At 36.6% G+C, this 20,042-nt stretch overlaps 1 protein-coding gene across 1 annotated transcript; it reads right to left on the bottom strand.

The window, feature by feature from the left end:
* Positions 1–17,717: 17,717 nt before the first annotated feature.
* LOC107873974 (putative uncharacterized protein AFDN-DT) lies at positions 17,718–19,527 on the bottom strand. The gene is made up of 3 exons (XM_047414509.1): positions 19,381–19,527; positions 18,712–18,953; positions 17,718–18,114 (listed from the first exon to the last, which is right to left on the bottom strand). The coding sequence occupies exons 1-3, from the start codon at positions 19,525–19,527 to the stop codon at positions 17,718–17,720; spliced, it is 786 nt and encodes a 261-aa protein (XP_047270465.1).
* Between the last annotated feature and the right edge of the window lie 515 nt (positions 19,528–20,042).

Consider the following 20,042-nt stretch of genomic DNA (forward strand, 5'->3'; position numbering starts at 1 on the left):
AAAATACTTGACCACCACATGTTTGTTGAAATGTCTAAAAGAGAGAGTCTTGCATAATTTTTACATATGATTGAAATATGGATTCTCTTGAATTATTTGAATGATATAGTGGTCCAAACTTTATGTTTTGAATGAAAAGACTGTAACATGATATTTTATGGCTCAGAATTATGACTTGTAAGTCATGGTATGACGATACCAAATCAGATAAAGCCATGATAAAACTCAGAACAGGATACAGATTTCATTTTAGATTTCAGATTTTGAATTAAGAAAGATGCATATTTAGAATGGGTTAAAATTGGGCACTAAGTGAGTTAGGTGGTTACCCGAAGAAGGCACGAGTCATATGATTCATTGCCCAAAATCATTTTTTGTCGATACGGGTATATTATTATACGCTGGCCTAGTGCCCTGGGACGTATCAGATTCAGATACTTCAACCCTTGCGGCAAACTTGGGTTGGGGGCTTGGCCGTCGAGTTAATGACGGATCTCATATTTCCGTGGGAAACTTTCAGATATGTAGGGCGTACCACCTAGCTCAGAAGTAATACAAAGAATGACATTGCATTGACAAGATTGTTTTGAGATCTTTTGAAATGGCCCATGTATTTTAAACTATTTCAGGCATAATGTTTTATGACTTGCTCTCACCTATGTTATATATGTATAAATTCATTATTTGGATTGCTCTGCGTACCAGTACATCTGTATTGACCCCCTCCCTCTCAGGATCCGAGGCAGAGTCTCGTAGCCCCATACAACAGTAGATTCGTGTGTGTCAGAAGTTTGCAGCTGGTGAGACTCCCTTACTTCGGAAGGCCGGTATTAGAGCTTGTTATTGTTGTTCCATTTTTATTCATGGCCCGACTGGTGGCCTTGTCCTAGATTTCAGACAAATATCATTTTCAGTTGTTAGATATTTCGCAGATTGATGTTTAGAAGTTGTTTTGAGGTTTATGGTTTCCATTACAGATTGTTCAATTGAATTATGATATTGACCATGATTCTGTATTATTTTATATTTTCGCATTTTCCTTCATATTATATGAACGTGTGTATGATTGCCAGATAGAGAAAGGCGCTCGGGCCTTCACGGTTCAGGATGCCCATCACGGCTAGCGCCCCGCCTCGGGTCGTGACATTTTACTTTGTTAAATCTTTTTTTGTTTCACTAATTGAGGGCTATTCTTCACTATTTAGTGTTGGAGTTGGTGATTGATGAAAAAATAAGTAGTGGGTACGTTTTTATTTTTGATGATTGAAAATAATAATGTTGTGATTTTGATGGTGAATGCAAAAATTTATGGTGATTGTTATTGTGAATTTCGATAATAACAATGGTGGTGACGAAACTTTTGTGGTGGATCTTGTCAAGAAAATTAATATGATTTTTGATCTCCATTTTTTGTGGGTCATCTTAAATTTTTCTTGTAAAGATTTAATCTTTTTAAACATTATTATAGTGGAAATGAGAGTTGTTAACAGTGGTTGACCCAGGATTTATAGATTGTGGGTGCTTAAAAAAATTTAAAAACTGAAAAAATAAAAAAAAATTACCTCAACAAAGTTCGAACCCAACTCATCCCTTTAGGACTCGTTTGGTACACTGTATTAAGTAAAATAATCCATGGATTAAAATTTAGTCCAGTCATGTACAATGTTTGGTTGCACAATTAAATCTAATCCCACCTAATACATGGATAGCCAATACACCATAGAGTGTATTAGCTTATACCTAAGAAACTATGGGATTACTTATCCATGGCTTAATAATACATGGATAAGAGAATTAAATGACTCAACTACCCCTCAATTCTTTTTGTTAATTTTTTCTTTTAGTTCCATTTTAAATTTAATCACTACAAATTTGGTTGTTATGTTACATCTAATTTGCCAACCTCTTTTTACTTTGCGTATGCGAATCAAGTGCTTAAATATCATTTACTCCCTTATGTTGGTTGATAGCTTCGAATGTGAACTACATTTATGCTATTTTGTATTTGTTCAATTTACAGACGGATTAATTTAAATAGACAAGATTATTATCAAATAAATATATAATTTGAAAATCTAAAACTACATTATCAACAGTCCGTGATGTTCTTACATAGTGTGCTTTACATTTTTTTAAAAATTATTTCTCTATAATATGACAATTATTTGTTGTTTAAAATTTTTCTTGATTAAATAGACTCAATTTTTTTTAAAAGAAATAAATGATCAACTAAGTGGAGTGAGAATTATTATTCGTATTTTATCTTTTCTATAAGATTGCGCAAAGGGTGAGCAACTTGACTAGTTAAATGAAGTAGAAAATCTCATAAAAATTTAAGGGTATAATTGTAAAGAAGATTTTGAGTTTTAAAATACAAGATATATCTACTTTTTTATACAATGAACCAAACACTTGATAAAAAATAATTCCAATATTACTAATCCATGCATTACTAATCCCTGCATTGTTAATCCCTGTATTGTTAATCCATGGATAACTTCTCTTTGTACCAGACGACCCCTTAGTGGAGAAGCTTAAGATCAACTTAAATGTCAGTGCACCCAAACAACTTTTATTTTAGTGGGTTCTTTTAACTCTCTTATACCTATTTTTATATATTTTTTTATGTAATTGTACCTATTCCACATTGAGTTTACTGGGTGTCAGAGCACCCCGAAAATATATGTAGGTTCGCCCCTGGTTGTTAAGTAAATTTGTGTATTTTTAATAGTGATGAAACAAAAATAAATAATTTATTAACAAAAGGAGAAAAATAAATATGAACAAGTTGTCTCCCATGAAAGATCTACTAATTATGATTAAAATGAAAATTTAGTAAAAACGTTGTTGCAGGTTTTAATAGTAACAATATTTGAGTGTAACTTTAAATTTGATGGTATTTTGTGAAAATAATTGTGATGGAGATGTGGGTGATAATAGCTTCAATGGTGAATTGATGATGTATAGTGAAGAAGAAATAATAATGACATGAAATTTATTTATTGTAATTTCTGCATAATATTTGACGTGGCAGTAACATGATGATGATGTGTGGCGAGTGCAGAACACCTCCCAGCATGAGACTGGTTCTATGTCCGTTAGGGTGTAAAAAAATTTACTTTTAAGTAGTTTAGGTATGTATTAGGTCACTTCAATAGTTTAAGTGTGTCTTCGACTTTTTGGGTATAGTGTAGGGAGGAAATGATGACTTTATCAAAAATTATATGAGAAATACTAAAAGTTGAAACCCTTCTCATATAGATGTAATAATGAAAAATTGTGCATCTTAAAATATTGATCAAAATTCATATAAAATTAATCTCGAGAAGCGAAACAATGATAAGAAAGGAGAAATTGCAACTTATAGGCATAATACATAAGCATACCTTTTAACTTGACCTCAGGTAACATTCAAACGCTCCAACTTAAACTTGTATAAAGTTGAACAAATAGAAACACATATTTTATGTGGAATAATACATATATGACGTTGTGTAGTACGTAAATTAACCACATAAGACGCACATGTCTACTTGTTCAGCTTTATACAAGTTTAAATGTCTATTTGTACACACTCAAAATCAGAGGACACAAATACAAATTGAAGTCAAGTTAAAGGATATTGTTATCTATCATGGTTATCTATTATGCCTACAACTTTTTATGTAGTTTTGAATATGGAATTTTAATTTAAAATATTTAATTAATTCAGTTTATTTTAGCTTTGAAAATTAATCTAATTAACGAAATCTAAAACATAACAACTAAAAAGAAATAAAGTGAGTGTGAACTTTTATAACATTTTAAAATCTTGTGATAAATGGAGTACTTTTAATAGTAAATAAGATTTTTAAATCCAACGTCAAGCAGTTCCTCATTCTCGCTCCGAGAAATGTATTGTTGGAACTGGGTTGGAACGACAAGCAACTCTAGATTAGGCGGATCTTGCTATAGCCGAATGCGAGGGAAGAATCGTTTATACCAATACTGACAAGATTCTTTTAGCGGGTAATGGAGATATTCTAAGCATTACATTAGTTATATATCAACGTTCCAATAAAAAATTTGTACGCATAAAAAAATTCAGGTTCCTCAGAGTAAATGCATTAAAAAAGTACAAATTTTAACGGATGGTGCTGCTACGGTTGGTGGCGTACTTGCTTTGGGGAAAAACGTATTAGTAGCTTCTATGTCGTAGCTACCTCTTCCGCTTTCAGACAAGGGTACCTCTGAAGGGAGAATTGAGTGGAACCAGGCATAAGGAGCAACAATCGCTATTGATAGTTCCCCGCTAGGGGAACACCAGGAGGGGGACATGCTCTATGTCCGCTGATTCTATTTAGTATAGTATAGGAAACCCTTGTTTGAGTGAGAGCTTCTAGAATGTCATTCATTCGCAATAAGAAAGTTTTTACATAGAGGTTGAAGCTACTTAAAACGACAGTGTATCCAAAAATTCGAGAAGAGTATTCGGCCTTGGTTGAAACAATTATAAGTGTCAATGGACTTATTTCACTAGTAGAGCACTTTCTCCAATGTGCGCAAACAGAGATGCCACTTTCAATGATGGACACCAACACTTGTGTTAAAGTAACATCGAGTTTCGCTTGAAAAATGGTGTGATTTTAATTAAACTAAAAGTATATGTATAATATATTAAAATGTCCTTTAATCTTAATTAAACTAAAGCTATGTAAAACAAATCAAAACTCTCGTTATATCTGTCACGTCAAAAGTTGATATTCAATACTTGTAAAAATGGAAAGACACATCTTTTTTAAAACGAACTAAAAAAAAAATAAAACAAATAAATAGAAACAATTAAAAATTTTCGTTAATTAATTATAGTTAGGTGAGAAAGAATATGCAGAAGACATACCATGCTACTGCTGATTTGATATAAATATCGGGTGATATTACAATATATGCACAAGACACATGCCATGGTATTGTCAAATCTAGTCTTGAATTCCTAAATCTGGCAACTTTTTCTTGAGCTAAAGTGACTGCCTGCTAATTTGTGAGGCAATAGGAAATAATTATTTTTCCTATTAAGAATCAAAAAACAAGAAAAGTATTATAAATATATTTACATTATAGTGAATGTCTATCAAGATCTAATTAATATCTGTCAGGATTTGAAGTATCTGACTTTTAGTCAGAAACTAGGAGTATTTTTCCCTATAAATAGAAGGGTTTCTTTCATTGTAAATCACCCCATTAAGAGATCCCTTAAGAGAAGAAACAAGAATCACTCTCTCTATTCTCTTTACTCTTCTTGTTCTTTATTCTTTATTATTTTATAACACGTTATCAGCATGAGACTCTGCCAAACAAGGTGAGATTATAAATCTGAAGGATTTCAAGGTTAGTAATTCTTTATGTTATCTTTCTCTTGCTACTACTAATATAATTATTATTGAATTTGAGGAAAAATAATTGGTTTGAAACCATTTATATTTTAAATTTATCCCTCAAGAACAATATTATCAAAAAGGATAATATGTTGGGTTCAAGTTCCATCGATTCATGCCTAAGACGTCTTTATATGAATAAGATGTTGAGTTTGAATCTCAATTCACCATATTGATGATATTATGATGGCTAAGGCAAAATAATGGGTGTTTAATAAATGGTCATAAAACATATCCCATTAATATGCTCTATTCCATGAAGTGAATATGGTAGCATAAATCTGAAAGTTGTCAACTTGCTTCATTGTTGAAAGAAGACAAGTGATTGAATGCACGAATATAAACGTGGAGAGACAATATGATAATAATCATCAAAAGTGATAATATTTTCACATGCTTATTATTATTATTATAAGATATGGTAGAGAAAAATTCTCTACATCATATCTATACCTCAATTTGCTCCTAAAGTAGCAATATGACGAAAAAGTTTATAAGATATATAAGCTATCATAATTTGATAGGCTTAAGACATGCTTATATTTCATTCTTGGGGAATGCGAATTTTGATTATTATAAGCACAGATCCATTCCCTGGGGTAAATGTGATAATATTTAGTGAAGCTTATTAATATAAACGTGTACTTGATTGTGATAGTGTGACAACTCACCTCCGAGAGAGGCAGAATAGCTGAGATGAGTTATTTTGAAATCTACTTTTGAAGTAATAAATCTGGAATTTATTCATATAATAGTAAATCTGAAATTTACTAAAGCAAAAACACATATTATAGTAAACTTGGAGTTTACTAGATTAAAAGTTCGTAAGTTGACATGAACGATTGCGATATCCCGAAGATGTGCATACTGAGCATTGAACATATATTGAAGAATTAGAAAATTCTTCATGAACTTTAATGTTGCTTGTTCTCATGATAAGTTGGTTGGACCAACTAATTTTGGGATTGGATCCCTCAAAATTCGAAAAGAATAAAAGGTGAATAAGGGCCCGTTCACCTATCATGTGATATATTGAAAAGATGCATCAATAAGATGATCACATGTACATTCATGGTCAACCTACGGTTGACATTCATAAAGTTACTTGTTCAATATATATTGAGCATAATTTTCAAATTGTGTACTCAAGATAATTCATCTTAATGATGATGGTTTAACATTGAATGTCTTCCATAAATAGTTGAACCATTACCAATGAGAACAAATTTTCATGTATTGGTATGAAATATGATGCAGTGCATACAATAGCACTTGTATGCATTAGACCAATATATTATGATTATTTCTTCTCTCTCAATTGATTCAAGGTCAGGAACCAACTATTCCATCTAATAGATTTGATGTGCGGTATACGATTAATAAATATACCATGATGCACAAAGATGGATTCCTCAAAGAAGATGGAAGATGTATGTTAGTTTTCCTAATATAAGGGGAAGATTATAAGTAGCTATGAAATATGTTAGGAATTATCATCAGATCCTCATTCAAAAGATAATTCAAGTCAAATGTCGAAAACATCTCATATTTAGCTGCAAGTGCTCCTATTTTGTGTCCTTAAAGGATAAGGTCTATGCATGTGTGAAGCATGATAGATCAATCGGTTCCAAATGAAATAATCCTTGAAAAGGATAAGGAGCAAATAATTACGATAAGAAGGCAATGTACTCTTGAAGAGTCTACGACATAACACTTCATGAAACCTTAGGAGAGGATTAAGTACCTGAAAATAATAAAGTGATGAGATCTCAAAATGTTATGTCGCATTGTAAACCGATACAAAATAAGAAATCGTCGACGATATCTTTTATATAATATTGACACAATATTGTAAAAAATTATGAGGATCTGAATTCTACGTTAATTTAAGCATGCTGACGTAGAAATATTTATTAAGTGACCTGAAAGGATGCATTTTGGTGAGCGTAAAACTTATTTGATACAGTACAGACACTTGAAGATGTCACACTTGACATGTTGGATATTGTTACTTGACAAACATCCATATGAAAATCCCTAAAGGATTCAAAATGCCTGAAGTATATAAAGTTTTTGGAAAACTTTATCCTCATGAGATATAATTTGATGATTTGAGTATCATTGAAACTCTTGGAGAGTTTTTAAAAGCAATAGAGTATTTGCTTAAATCAGAAACATGCAAAAATTGAATAAGGATCCATTCTGACCTCAAGAAAAGAATGACGAACTCCTTGGTTATGAAGTACCATATCTTAGTGCAGTTGATGCACTAATGTATCTTGCAAATACTACAAGGCATGATATAACCTTTTTTTTAGTTAATTTGTTAGCAAGTTTGCAGTCCCAATCTTATTGGTTATGCTGATTTTGGGTACTTATCTGACCTACATAAAGCTCGGTCTGAAATAGGCTAGGTGTTCATATGTGGTGGTACTGGAATATCTTGGAGATATACAAAGCAGTCTATCGTAGCCACTTCATCGAATCATGCTGAGATAATAGCTATTCATAAAGTAAGCCGAGAATGTGTATGGTTGAGGTCCATGATACATCTCATTTGAGAAAAATATGATGTGAAATATGATAATTTACCTATAATTTTATACGGAGATAATGCATCATGCATAGCACATCTTAATGGAGGATTCATAAAAGGAGATAGAATGAAGCACACCTCATCAAAGCTTTTATACATACATGAGCTACAAAAGAATGGTGATATCAACGTGCAACAGATTCGTTCAAGTGAAAATGTGGCTAATTTATTCACCAAGTCTTCTCCAATTACAACTTTTAAAAAGATGGTGCACAAGATCGGGATGCAAAGGTTCAAGGATGTTCTCATTAGGGGGAGTTAATATGCGTTGTACTCTTTTTTCCTTCTGAGGTTTTGTCCCATTGGTTTTTCTTGTAAGATTTTTAATGAGGCATCCGATATGCGTATTGTTAGAAATGTGCACTCTTTTTCCTTCACTAGATTTTTTTCCTATTGAGTTTTTTCTAGTAAGGTTTTAACTAGACACAATATCTATCTAAACATTCAAGGGGGAGTTTTATAAATGTATTTACATTAGAGTGAATGTCCATCAAGATCTAATAAGATCTAATTGATATCTATCAGGATTTGACGTATCTGACTTTTAGTCAGAAACTAGGAGTCTTTTCTCCTATAAATAAAAGGGCTTCCTTCATTGTAAATCACCCCATTAAGAGATCCCTCAAGAGAAGAAATAAGAATCACTCTCTCTATTCTCTCTAGTCTTCTCCTTCTTTATTCTTTATTGTTTTATAACAAAAAGAAAGCTTTATTTATTAATTTTTTTGGTCAACATAAATCTCACTACTTTTGCTGTATTTGGACAAGTTGAGTACTGGAGATTATCCAACGAGAAAAAAGATACAATTTATCCAAATGTTGTATTGATTAAAACAAGAAAAAAAACTTAAATATGCCATCGAACTATAAAAAATAACTCATTGATGTCATCCGTAAAAGTTTGGCTGGTTTATGCCATCACTGTTACAAAATAGGTTCATCCATGCCATTATTTATTAATGGTAGTTTTTCAAAAATAGCTTTACCATGTGTCATCTTACTAGAGGTCCACATCATTAATTAAAATAATAAACAAGGCTCAAATATACCATCGAACTATCATAAATGGCTCATTTATGTCACCTGTTAAAAGTTTAACTCGTTTATGCCATTGTAGTTACAAAACTGGTTCATCCATTCTATTACTTGTCAACTGTGGTTTTTCAAAAACAACTTTGCCACATGTCGCCTTACTAGAGGTCTACGTCACTAATTAAAATAATGTGATTGTCCCAATTAATTAACTAAATAGTTGAATATATTTTGAGATATTCTTAAGCCAAACTCCTATAACTGTAAAAACAAGTGAGGCCAAAAATATTCTTTTGCCAAGCCTTACAAACCTCAAAATGACTAGTTAATCATTCTCTGTTGCATACATTTTGATCGATTAATGTTTATGCTTAAAAAATTTTTCATTCAGTGCTATGACAGGTGATCTTCCTCAAAGATTCAAGGCACTAACTATTATAAATAAAATGTAAGAGAAAATAACTTAATTTTTATTCATTTATTTTACTTAATGACGTGAACCTCTAGTAAGACGATGCGCGGCAAAGCAGTTTTTGAAGAACCATCATTAACAAGTCCTGGCATGTATGAACCTGTTTTATAAGGGGGATGGCATAAACAAGCAAATTTTTAATGGATGAAATAAATGAATCATTTCTGATAGTTTGATGGTATATTTGAGGCTTCTTCTTTATTTTAATTAATGATGTGGACCTCTAGTAAGACGACACGTAGCAAAGCTGTTTTTAAAAAACCACCGTTAACAAGTAATGGCATGGATGAACCTGTTTTGTAACGGCGATGGCATAAATGAGCCATTTCTGATAGTTCGATGTATTTGAGCCTTTTCCCTTAAAACAATATCGTATGATACAGTATAAATACAGCACAGTACTGTACAATATCATACATCATGACACATTACGAACAACCATCCAAACAGAGTGTAACATGATCTCATGGTGGCCTGACAGGCTTTCCAATTTTGTTTTATTCCCATCACTTTGCTTACTGTGATGAAGAAGAACCTTCAGTTTATTCAGTTCTCTTGTGCATACCTCTAGTGATGTTTGGTTCATGAAGAATGGCAGCCAGTGAAATCTAAATAATAGAAATGATTTCTGTTCGCTTCTTTAGACGGAAAGACCCTTGGTTCTGACAAATGGATCAGAACAATCCAAAAAATTAAGTGAGTTTTATAGGAGGGAGGTTAGCAAGATCCCAACTCTGAGGGCCATGTTGTGCGGTAGCAGCCAGTTCAAGGACGTCAAACTATGACAGAAAGCTTTTCCCTTTTTTGACTTTTAAGTGAGTAAGACCCCAAGATAATGTTATAATTTGACCTGAATTTCTTACTTTATTTGAATTCTAGCATAATTGTGTTTTACTTCAATTTATTAGTGGAAAAGGCTCTCTTTTTTATTAGATTTTCTATTAGGTTTATTCTTTATGTACCATAATTGTGTTTTACTTTGAAAAAGATTTATTAGTAGAAAAGATTTCTTAGTAGGAAAAGATCTCTTTCCTAGTTTTACTTCAGAAAGGATTTATCAGTGGAAAAGGTTTCCTAGTAGAAAAGGATCTCTTTCCTATTTTCTATTAGGTTTATTCTTTAATTTTACCTTTTACTTTGAAAAAGATTTATTAGTAGAAAAGGTTTCCTAGTAGGAAAAGATCTCTTTCCAATGATTTTCTATTAGGTTTATTCTTTCTTTCAAGAATCTTCTTTATAGAAATAGAACAAAAAGTCAAGAGCTTCGAAGAAGCTTTGTAACTCTATAAATAGAACAACCCTCTTCTCAAGTCATAACACAATAGCATCACAATGTAGTCTTTTAAGAGTTTTGTTTCTTAGAAGAATGGTTTTGTAACTCTATAGATAGAACAACTCTCTTCTCAAGTCATAACATAATAGCATTCACAATGTAGTCTTTTAAAGTTTCGACTCTTTCAAGAGTTTCGTTTAGGGGGAGATTTTCTCTCTCATTAGTTTTATGCTTTTTAATATTAAGTATCCACAATGTAGTATTTTAAGAGTTTCGAGTCTTTTAAGAGTTTTAAGAGTTTTGAGTTTTTTAAGAGTTTCTTTTAGGGGGGGAAATTTTCTCTCTCATTAGTTTTATGCTTTTTAATATTAAGTATCCACAATGTAGTCTTTTAAGAGTTTCAAGTCTTTTAAGAGTTTCGTGGGGAGATTTCCTCATTAGTTTTATAATTTTTAATTTTAAGTTTTATATGTAGGTCGATTGGCCAAATAATATAATAATATTAAGTTTTTAGTATTATTGTTTTATGTGTCACGTCTTGGTTTGCAAACTTTAAGTTTCCGCATGACGCCCTCTCGACTTCAAACCCAACAGATAATTGCTAAAGTGCTGCTTTAAACATCGGTTTACAATCAATCCTTCTATGTGAATACCCCTACACATTGCAGATTGGCAAAAACGAATGATTTGCACTTGACCAAGTGGACTCACTAAATAGTGATTCTATGCGCCAAACCCTTTAAGTTCAACATGTTTCAACGCTAATATCTACATGTTTTGGATACACTATTATATCTTTTGATCCTTTGGAAGTATGGAAAGTGAATTTCAGCAAAGGTGGTAGTATGTCCAACCAAAAAGAACAAATGCTTCCATTTCTTTCAATAAACAGAAAAAAAGTGTAAAAATAAGTGATGCTTATGTAGTTGTTGGGAAAACTTTCATGTCCTTCAGTGGGCACTTGATCATGCTATTTCCTCCGATTTCGCTTCGTTCAACGTGCACATTTTTTGTCCAATCCTCGTAACGTATTACTCTTGCACATATACTCTATTTGCAATAAATAATAAACAAGAGAAGAATGATGTGGTTGATAAGGAATTCAATTTGCAACATAATCCATTAAATTTCCTTCTTCATTTTCCTTTTCAGTTTTTAATTCAACTAGTTGTAGCTATATCACAAACAAGATGGTATATTCAAGACATGATCACGTCAAGAGAATGTGGACACATTCAAATTATACATATAAGATGCATTATTGGTCCAATTTTCTTGTTCTACTGCTGTCAAATCCCAGTCTCCAAAGCACTAATGAATATGTGCAATCTCTAGAGTAAAAATGATCAGCAAATGGTGCTTCTGAACTTCTATTGCAGCTAATGAGATTGCAAGACCTTCTTAAAGGAATTCCTTTGAATGCAAACTTTTCTTTCATCGTGAAAGAAAAATAATGCATCTTATTTAGTATAAAAAAAATCACTAGCGGTATAAATTGATTGAAAAAAGATCCATCTTATTTCAGAGGAGAACCCAGGATTTGAAGAGCGAGGGTGCATCATTATCTCAACATAAGTGCTCGAGAATCTTTCAATGATGACTGAGGGATAGTGTCGTGTCTGATTGACCGATTAATAAAAGCTTAAGTAATGACAAAATATAGGTCAAATATGGGTTTTAGAGTAATATATAAACCTTAACTCTTTAAATAGATGAGTGCAATGTTGAAAATTGATTTAGCTACTATAGTAAATTTTAGTTAATAAGTTGTTTAGAATTAAGATAAGTTTGAATAAATTTTAGTTAATAAGTTGTTTAGAATTAAGATAAGTTTGAATTTTAAATTTTAGGTTAGGTTGTTTTAGTTATTGAGAAATTTTAGGTTTTTGAATTTGAAATTATGCAGATTTGTTGTTTCAAGTTGGCTATTTAAAACCCTTTTATGCTTAATAAAATTATTGGAAAGCCATTGAAAGCTTGAAATTCATTTTAATCCAAAGAGAGTCATTTTAACCCCTTTTCGCTGCCCCATCTTTTTTTAAAAAAACCAACAGTGGTATCAAGAGTCTCATTGATCTTACGGAATTTGTGAGTTCTTCCAAAGTTATACATCATTTTCAACCCGTAAGGGCTACCTTTTTATGTAACACCCCAACTTAGGAAGTAGTCTCACATCGGCAAAACACAGGAGGGATGCTGGGTATATAAGTAAGAAAGCCTTACTTCCTAGTGACGCGTTTTAAAACCGTACGGGCCTGGGCCCAAAGCGGACAATATCACTAGTGGGTTTGGGAGTTAGAGGGGTCTCTTGGGCCTTTGTGGCTCGGGATCCCGTTGTGGTCAGGGCCTAGGGTCGGGTCATGACAGAATGATATCAGAGCCGCTCATGTATTAACCCTGTCGATGTAGGCCAGAGTTCAAACTGAGTGTAGGCAAATCTCGGTAAGGCGGGGCAAACCTGAGTCTAGGCAAATCCCATTCGATGGGGCAAACCTCAGCAAGGACGCTGAGTCCATAAGGGGGGTGTATGTAACACCCCAACTTAGGAAGGAGTCCCATATCGACAAAAGGAGGAATGATGGGTATATAAATAATAAAGCCTTACTCCCTAGTGACCCGTTTTAAATCCGTGCGGGCCTGGGTCCAAAGTAAACAATATCACTATTGGGTTGGAGAGTTAGAGGGGTTTCTCAGACCTTCGTGGCTCGGGATGCCCATCACGGCTAGGGCCTCGGGTCGGATCGTGACATTTTAACTCGTCAGGGCTAGCCATTTTAACTCATCATTTCAACTTGTGCTTATTTTCAAAGCGTAGGGCTATTTTTATATAAAAAAGATGTCAAGCAGTAGTTTCTCTTTGAATGCCTGATAAATTTTCACCGATAAAAACTATTGTCACAATTCGAACTAGGGCCTGGACGTGATAGACATCCCAAACCCTGAGGGCCCGGAACGTCCCTCTCTATCTGGTAAGCAGGCACATATTCATATAAATAAAGAAGATACGAAAACATAAGCTTCTACGAAAAGATGGTCAATTCTGAATTCAGCATAAGTATGAAAATTGAAAATCAACTACATCTAATAACATCTGACTCAGTCTGCTAAATCTCTACTACAGAAAAATCAGACAACTGTTTGAAAACTGGGACAAGGCCCCCAGTAGACCAAAACAGTAATAAGGGACATAATCTGAAAGACGGGCCTTCTGGAATAGAGAAGGCTCACCAACTAATCACCTGCAACTCTGTCTGACGAAACTACTGCCTTTCTGGACCCCTAGACTGAGCCTCAAAACCTGGAGGGAGGAGAGAGGGTCAATACAGATGTACTGGTACGCAAATAAATCCAAAATAAAGCTTATATGTAAATAAAATAGTTTGGGAAACAACTTTGTCAAAACATTATACATCAAGTGGCTTTCAAAACATATGGGCACATTTTTGAAAAATATGTAACCTGCCTGTCAATGCAAGTTTTAACCTATATATTACTTCTGAGTTAGGTGGCACTCCCCTATAATTTTGATATTCCATGGGCGGTATGGAATCCGCCATTGACTTGGCGGGGAAGCCCCCAACCCAAGTGTGCCGCATGGGTTGGAATTCCTGAATCTGATACGCCACTGGACTCTAGGCCAGCGTAATAAATAAACCCGAATCAGCAAATCACAGTTTTGAGTGATGAGTTGTTTGATACTCATTGGGCGATGAGTTGTTTGATACTCATGCCTTCTTCGGGGAACCACCTAAACTCTCTTTATGCCCAATTTTATCCTGTTCTAAATCATGCATGTTTCTAGTTTCAACATTTGAAAAGTCTGATTTCAAGCATGCATTAAATCTGTTCTGAATTATCATGGCATAATCTGAATTGGTGTTGTCACACCAAGACTTGCAAGTCCTATTTCTGAGCCATAATGCATCATGCATAATTCTTTCATTAAAACACAGTTCAGACCACCCAAACATACAAACAATATAAAAGATTTCATGTTCCAAGAACACAAGTCAAAACTATGCTGAGATTGTTCAAACATATGGTGGTCATGTGCTTTTGGCAAAATCATGCACTCTTTCATTATATGAATATTTTCAACATTTATCAATATGCACAACCCTGTCTTTTGAATTCAAAACCATAAATCAATTTGTAGCATTAATTAAGATATTTCATATTATGTTTTTCAAGATACATTCAAAACAATCCATATCATAAGAAAATTGGGAAAATCATACCAAGAGAGGGATTCATGTGCGTCATGCTCTCAATTTATTCATAAATCATAAAATATATGCATACGTATATATAATTTTAAATCAATTTGGGGAAGGTCAAAAGACCAAATAATACCGACAAAATTTCTAAAATATGAATGTATTCATATATCTGAAAACCCCTTTCTTAAAATCATAATTTCTATGCCCATGAGATTTTTCGAAAAACCCCGTGTACCTCTTTCGGAGAATAATGAGTGATTCTTGAAGCTTATGGGGGGATTCCAAATCTCTAATTATATTCAAAAACTCACGGTTGAATCTTGAATTATTTGGGATTCTTGTTTGAAACCCTAAAGAGCGTTCTTGATGCATTTTGGTGAAAGTGTGTGTGTTTAGGTGTATTTGAGATTAAATCCCATGTTTGGATGAATTTGGGGCCATGGGAAATGTCTAATTCGACCCCTTTCTTAAAATCTGAAAACCCCTTTCTTAAAATCATGATTTCTATGCCCATAAGATATTTAGGAAAACCCCGCGTACCTTGATTTCGGAGAATAATGAATGATTCTTGAAGCTTACGGATTGGGGATTCCAAATCTCTAATTATTTTGAAAAACTCACAGTTGAATCTTGAATTATTTGGGATTCTATTTTGAAACCCTAGAGAGCGTTCTTGATAAATTTTGGTGAAAGTGTATGTGTTTAGGTGTATTTGGGATTAAATCCCATGTTTGTATGGGTTTGGGGCCATGGGAAAAGTCTAATTTGACCTTAGAATTTAAAATCTGGGACTAGAACATCGTAAAAAGCTTCACCGCAATGCGCTGGAAATTGCAGTGAGCTACTGGAATTGGCAATTGTCAATATAAGGCTCATCGTGACGCCGTGGCCAGTCAATCGGGAACAGTGACACTAAAAATGCTTTAACTTCTTCATTGAGTGTCCATTTTAGGTGAATTCGGTATCGATGGAAAGCTAATTCGAAGATATTTCATTTGAAATAAAGTAGGCCACCCAGTTCATTATATACAAGGATCTATGGTCAATTAAAGTTGACTCAAGTTTCGACGCTCACTAAAACTCGAACGATAGGAAAGCTTTCAACTTGTCCTTGAGTTAGGGGACCATTATGATCTCAATTCATGCTCAAATAGGTTACCACACTACATACTTGATTAACATGGAAAATTTGCATAGGATTTATGATTTTTGGATCATTTACGCATAGAAATGACAGTTTTCATTCTAGCCCGAAATACGGGGCGTTACAACTATCTAATTTGGTCTGTGAAGAAATCATATCTTTAAACCTATCCTTTATGTGATATTTTGAGGGATGAAAAACCTTACAATAGTTTGCAAAGTCTATGAAAGTACTTTCAAACAATAGATTGTTGATGGTGCTTTTTCAGTAAAGAATCAAAAGAAAGAAGAGAATGACCTATATCAAAAAGAAAAAGTTCAAATTCAAAAATAAAAAAAAATTCAACATCCACTACCGGAGCAAAAATTGAGCAGAAACAGTTTTTAAAATTGCAGGAACTAAATCAAAGGAGGAGTGTTGAAAATTGATTTAGTTACTGTAGTAAATTTTAGTGAATAAGTTGTTTAGAATTAAGATACATTTGAATTTTAAATTTTAGGTTAGGTTGTTTTAGTTTTTGAGAAATTTTAGGTTTTTGAATTTAAAATTATGCAAATTTGTTGTTTCAAGTTGGCTATTTAAAGCCCTCTTATGCTTAAAATTATTGAAAAGCCATTGAAAGCTTATTAAAAGCTTGAAAGTTATTTCAATCCAAAGAGAGTCATTTTAACCCTTTTTCGCTGTCCCATCTTTTTTAAAAAAACAACATGCAATAGCCAGTGGATCTGTGGATTGTGTAAGCAAAGAGGTGACAGGTTCGATTCTCACTACTATTTTTGTTGTTAAAAAATTAATATTAATAACACAGAAAATAGAAAAAGGAAATTTGACCCTCGGATTCGATCCCGGGTCACATCTTTGATAAAAAATGAATAACACAGAAATTACAGAAAGGAAACTTGACCTTGAGATTCGATCCTGGGTCACATTTATGGGAAACAAAATTTAGAAACAATGCGCCCAAGGTGCTATTGTGTTTTTTAGGGTACACATAATTTATATAACAGTTTCTTAAAGTATACATGCACATATATAACTTTTTCCAAACTTACGAGGTGCACGTGCACCCCACCCCAACACATGCGTCTACCCCAGTCTTATTTAGCATAATACTAGTAATAGTAATCACATTAAGGACTACACAGAACACATCAAATCTTTATCACCATATACAACAATTTCGAGACAAAACTTGAACCTTTTTTCAATATGACGTAAGAAAGAATGATTAAGTATGTACATTCATGTCACGTTACAGTATATCAAGATTTGTGCAAGTCGAAAATCCTTGTCTTGGAAGAAACATCTCAGTTGCCATTTTTGACCATTCTCGATGAAATCTTAACACATCAGAGGGTAAGCAATGTTTCTTGTCCAATTTCTCCACTTATAAATCCAAACCACCATCCATTGTTGGCAAATAAATCAACCATATCATACAGAGCGAGGTGTTAGTGACAATATCCTCCATCACTGCAGGCTCTATCATCAGTCAACAGAGTTGATGCATAATAAGAGCCTATGAATTCTTGACTTGCCACTTCAACTTCATCATACTTTTGGAATTCATTTGTTATCGTCTTTGAGATTGTCATCCCCCGTTCTAGACTCAACCTTCCCTCTTCTACCTCGACCCAAGCTCCGTACGAGCCCGAGACCACCCTTCCTCCCCATCCCAGGCCCCACACGAGCCCGAGACCACCCACTCTCCCTCCCCATTCCAGGCATCGTATGAGCACGGGACTGCCTGTCTCCCTCTCCATACCAGGCACCGCACGAGCCCAGGACCTTCCACCTTCCTCCCCTTCCTAGGCTCTGCACTAGCCCGAGATTTCCCCGCTCCCTCCCCGTCCCAGGCTCCGCACTAGCCTGGGATCGCCTATTCTCCTTTCCTCCGTATGAGCCCAGGATAGCCACCTCCCTCCCTATCCCAGGTGCCACACGAGCCTGGGACCGCCCTCTCCTTCCCCATCCCAGGCTTCACACGAGTCTGGGACCACTCCCCCTCTCTCCTCGTCCTAGGCTCTGCAAGAGCCAGGGACCTTTCCTGCCCCCGCCCCCATCCCCTGTCCCCTTCTTCATCCCTGTCCTAAGTTCAGCACGAGCCAGGAACTACCCCTCCCCATCCCAAGCTCTGCCCTAGCCTGAGATAGCCCCCACCCCCTGTCCCAGGCTCCGCATGAGCCTAGGACCGATCCCGCCCCCCGCTCCTGTCCCAGGTTCTGCATGAGCCTGGGACCTCCCCCTCTCTCCCCATCCCAAGCTTTGCACAAGCTCAGGATCGTCCTCTCTCTCCCCATCCTAGGCTTCATACGAGCCCAAGACTGCCTCTCCCTCCTCGTCTCAGGCTTCGCATGATCTCGGGATTATCTTACCCTTATCACAGGCTCCGTACGAGCCAAGACCGCCCTCCGTCCCCATCCCAGGATCTGCTCGAGTTTGGGATCGCTCCTATCCGAGGCTTCGCATGAGCCTGAGACTAACCCCGACCCAGGCTTTGCACGAGCTTGGGATTTCCCCCTCTCTCCATCTTAAGCTTTGTACGAGCTCAATACCGCACCCTCTTCCTTCCCGTCCCAGGCTCCACACGAGAGTGGGACCGATCCTGCCCTTGTACAAGCTCCACATGAGACTGGGACCGACCCTGCCCCCCGCCCTCATTCTAGGCTTCACAAGATCCCAAGATCGCCCTCTCTCCCCGTCCCAAGCTTCGGACGAGCTCGAGACCTCTCTACTCACTCCCCATCCCAAGCTCCACACGAGCCCAGGACCGTCCCCTTCCTCCCTATCCCAGGCCACAGCCTGGGACCGACCCCGCCCTCATCCCAAGCTCCGCACTAATCCAGAATCGCACCTCTTTTCTCCCTATCCCAAGCTTCACGAGCCCAGGACCGCCCCCTTCCCATCCCAGTCTCTGTATGAACCCAGGATCGTCCCCTCTCTCCCCCCTTAGGCTTCGCATGAGGCCAGGATCACCCCCTTCTTTCTCATCCCAAGCTTTGCACGAGCCTGGGACCACCCCATCCCTCCCTGTCCCAAGCTCCGTACGAGCTCGGGATTACCGCACCACCATCCCAGGTTCAGCACGAGCCTGGAACCATACTCCCCATCCCAGGTTCTGCTCTAGCCCAGGATCGACCCCACCTCCTACCCTCATTCGAGGCTCCACACGAGCCCAGGACCGCCCCTTCCTTCCCTATTCGAGGCTCCACACGAGTCTGAGACTGACCCCTCCCCATCCCAGGCTTTGCACGAGCTCGGGATCGCCCCCTCCCTTCCCGTCGTCCCAAGCTCCGCATGAGGACGTGATAGACCTCTCCCTTCCTGTCATCCCAACCTCCGCATATGGGCGGGATTGACCCATTTCCCTCCCCATCCCAGGCTCCACATGAGACAGAGACCGACCCCTCCCTCCCCGTCCCACACTCTATACGAGCCCGAGACTGCCCCCTCTCCCTCCCAGGCTCCGCACGAGCCTGGGATCACCCCCTTCCTCCCTGTCGTCCCAAGATCTGCACGAGGGCAGGATCGCCCCTTCTCTTTCCCCGTTCCAGGCTCTGCATGAGCCCGAGACTGACCCTGCCGTTATTCTAGGATTCGCATAATCTCAGGACTGACCCCGCCCTCATCTTAGGCTGTGAAGCTCGGGATCACCCCCCTCTTCCCATCCCAGGATTCGTATGAGCCTAGGACCGCCCCCTTCCTCCCTATCCCAAGTTCTGTACGAGCTTGGGATTGCCGCACCACAGTTCCAGGTTCACCCATCCCAAGCTATGCACGAGCCCAAGATCGCCCCTTCCCTCCCCTTCTATGCTTCGTATGAGGTCGGGATCGCCTCCGTCCCTGTCCCAGGCTCCGAACGAGCCTGGGATCGCCCCCTTCTCCCCGTCC

Source organism: Capsicum annuum, chromosome 6 (genome assembly GCF_002878395.1).
Source record: "Capsicum annuum cultivar UCD-10X-F1 chromosome 6, UCD10Xv1.1, whole genome shotgun sequence".
Classification (NCBI taxonomy): Eukaryota; Viridiplantae; Streptophyta; class Magnoliopsida; order Solanales; family Solanaceae; genus Capsicum; species Capsicum annuum.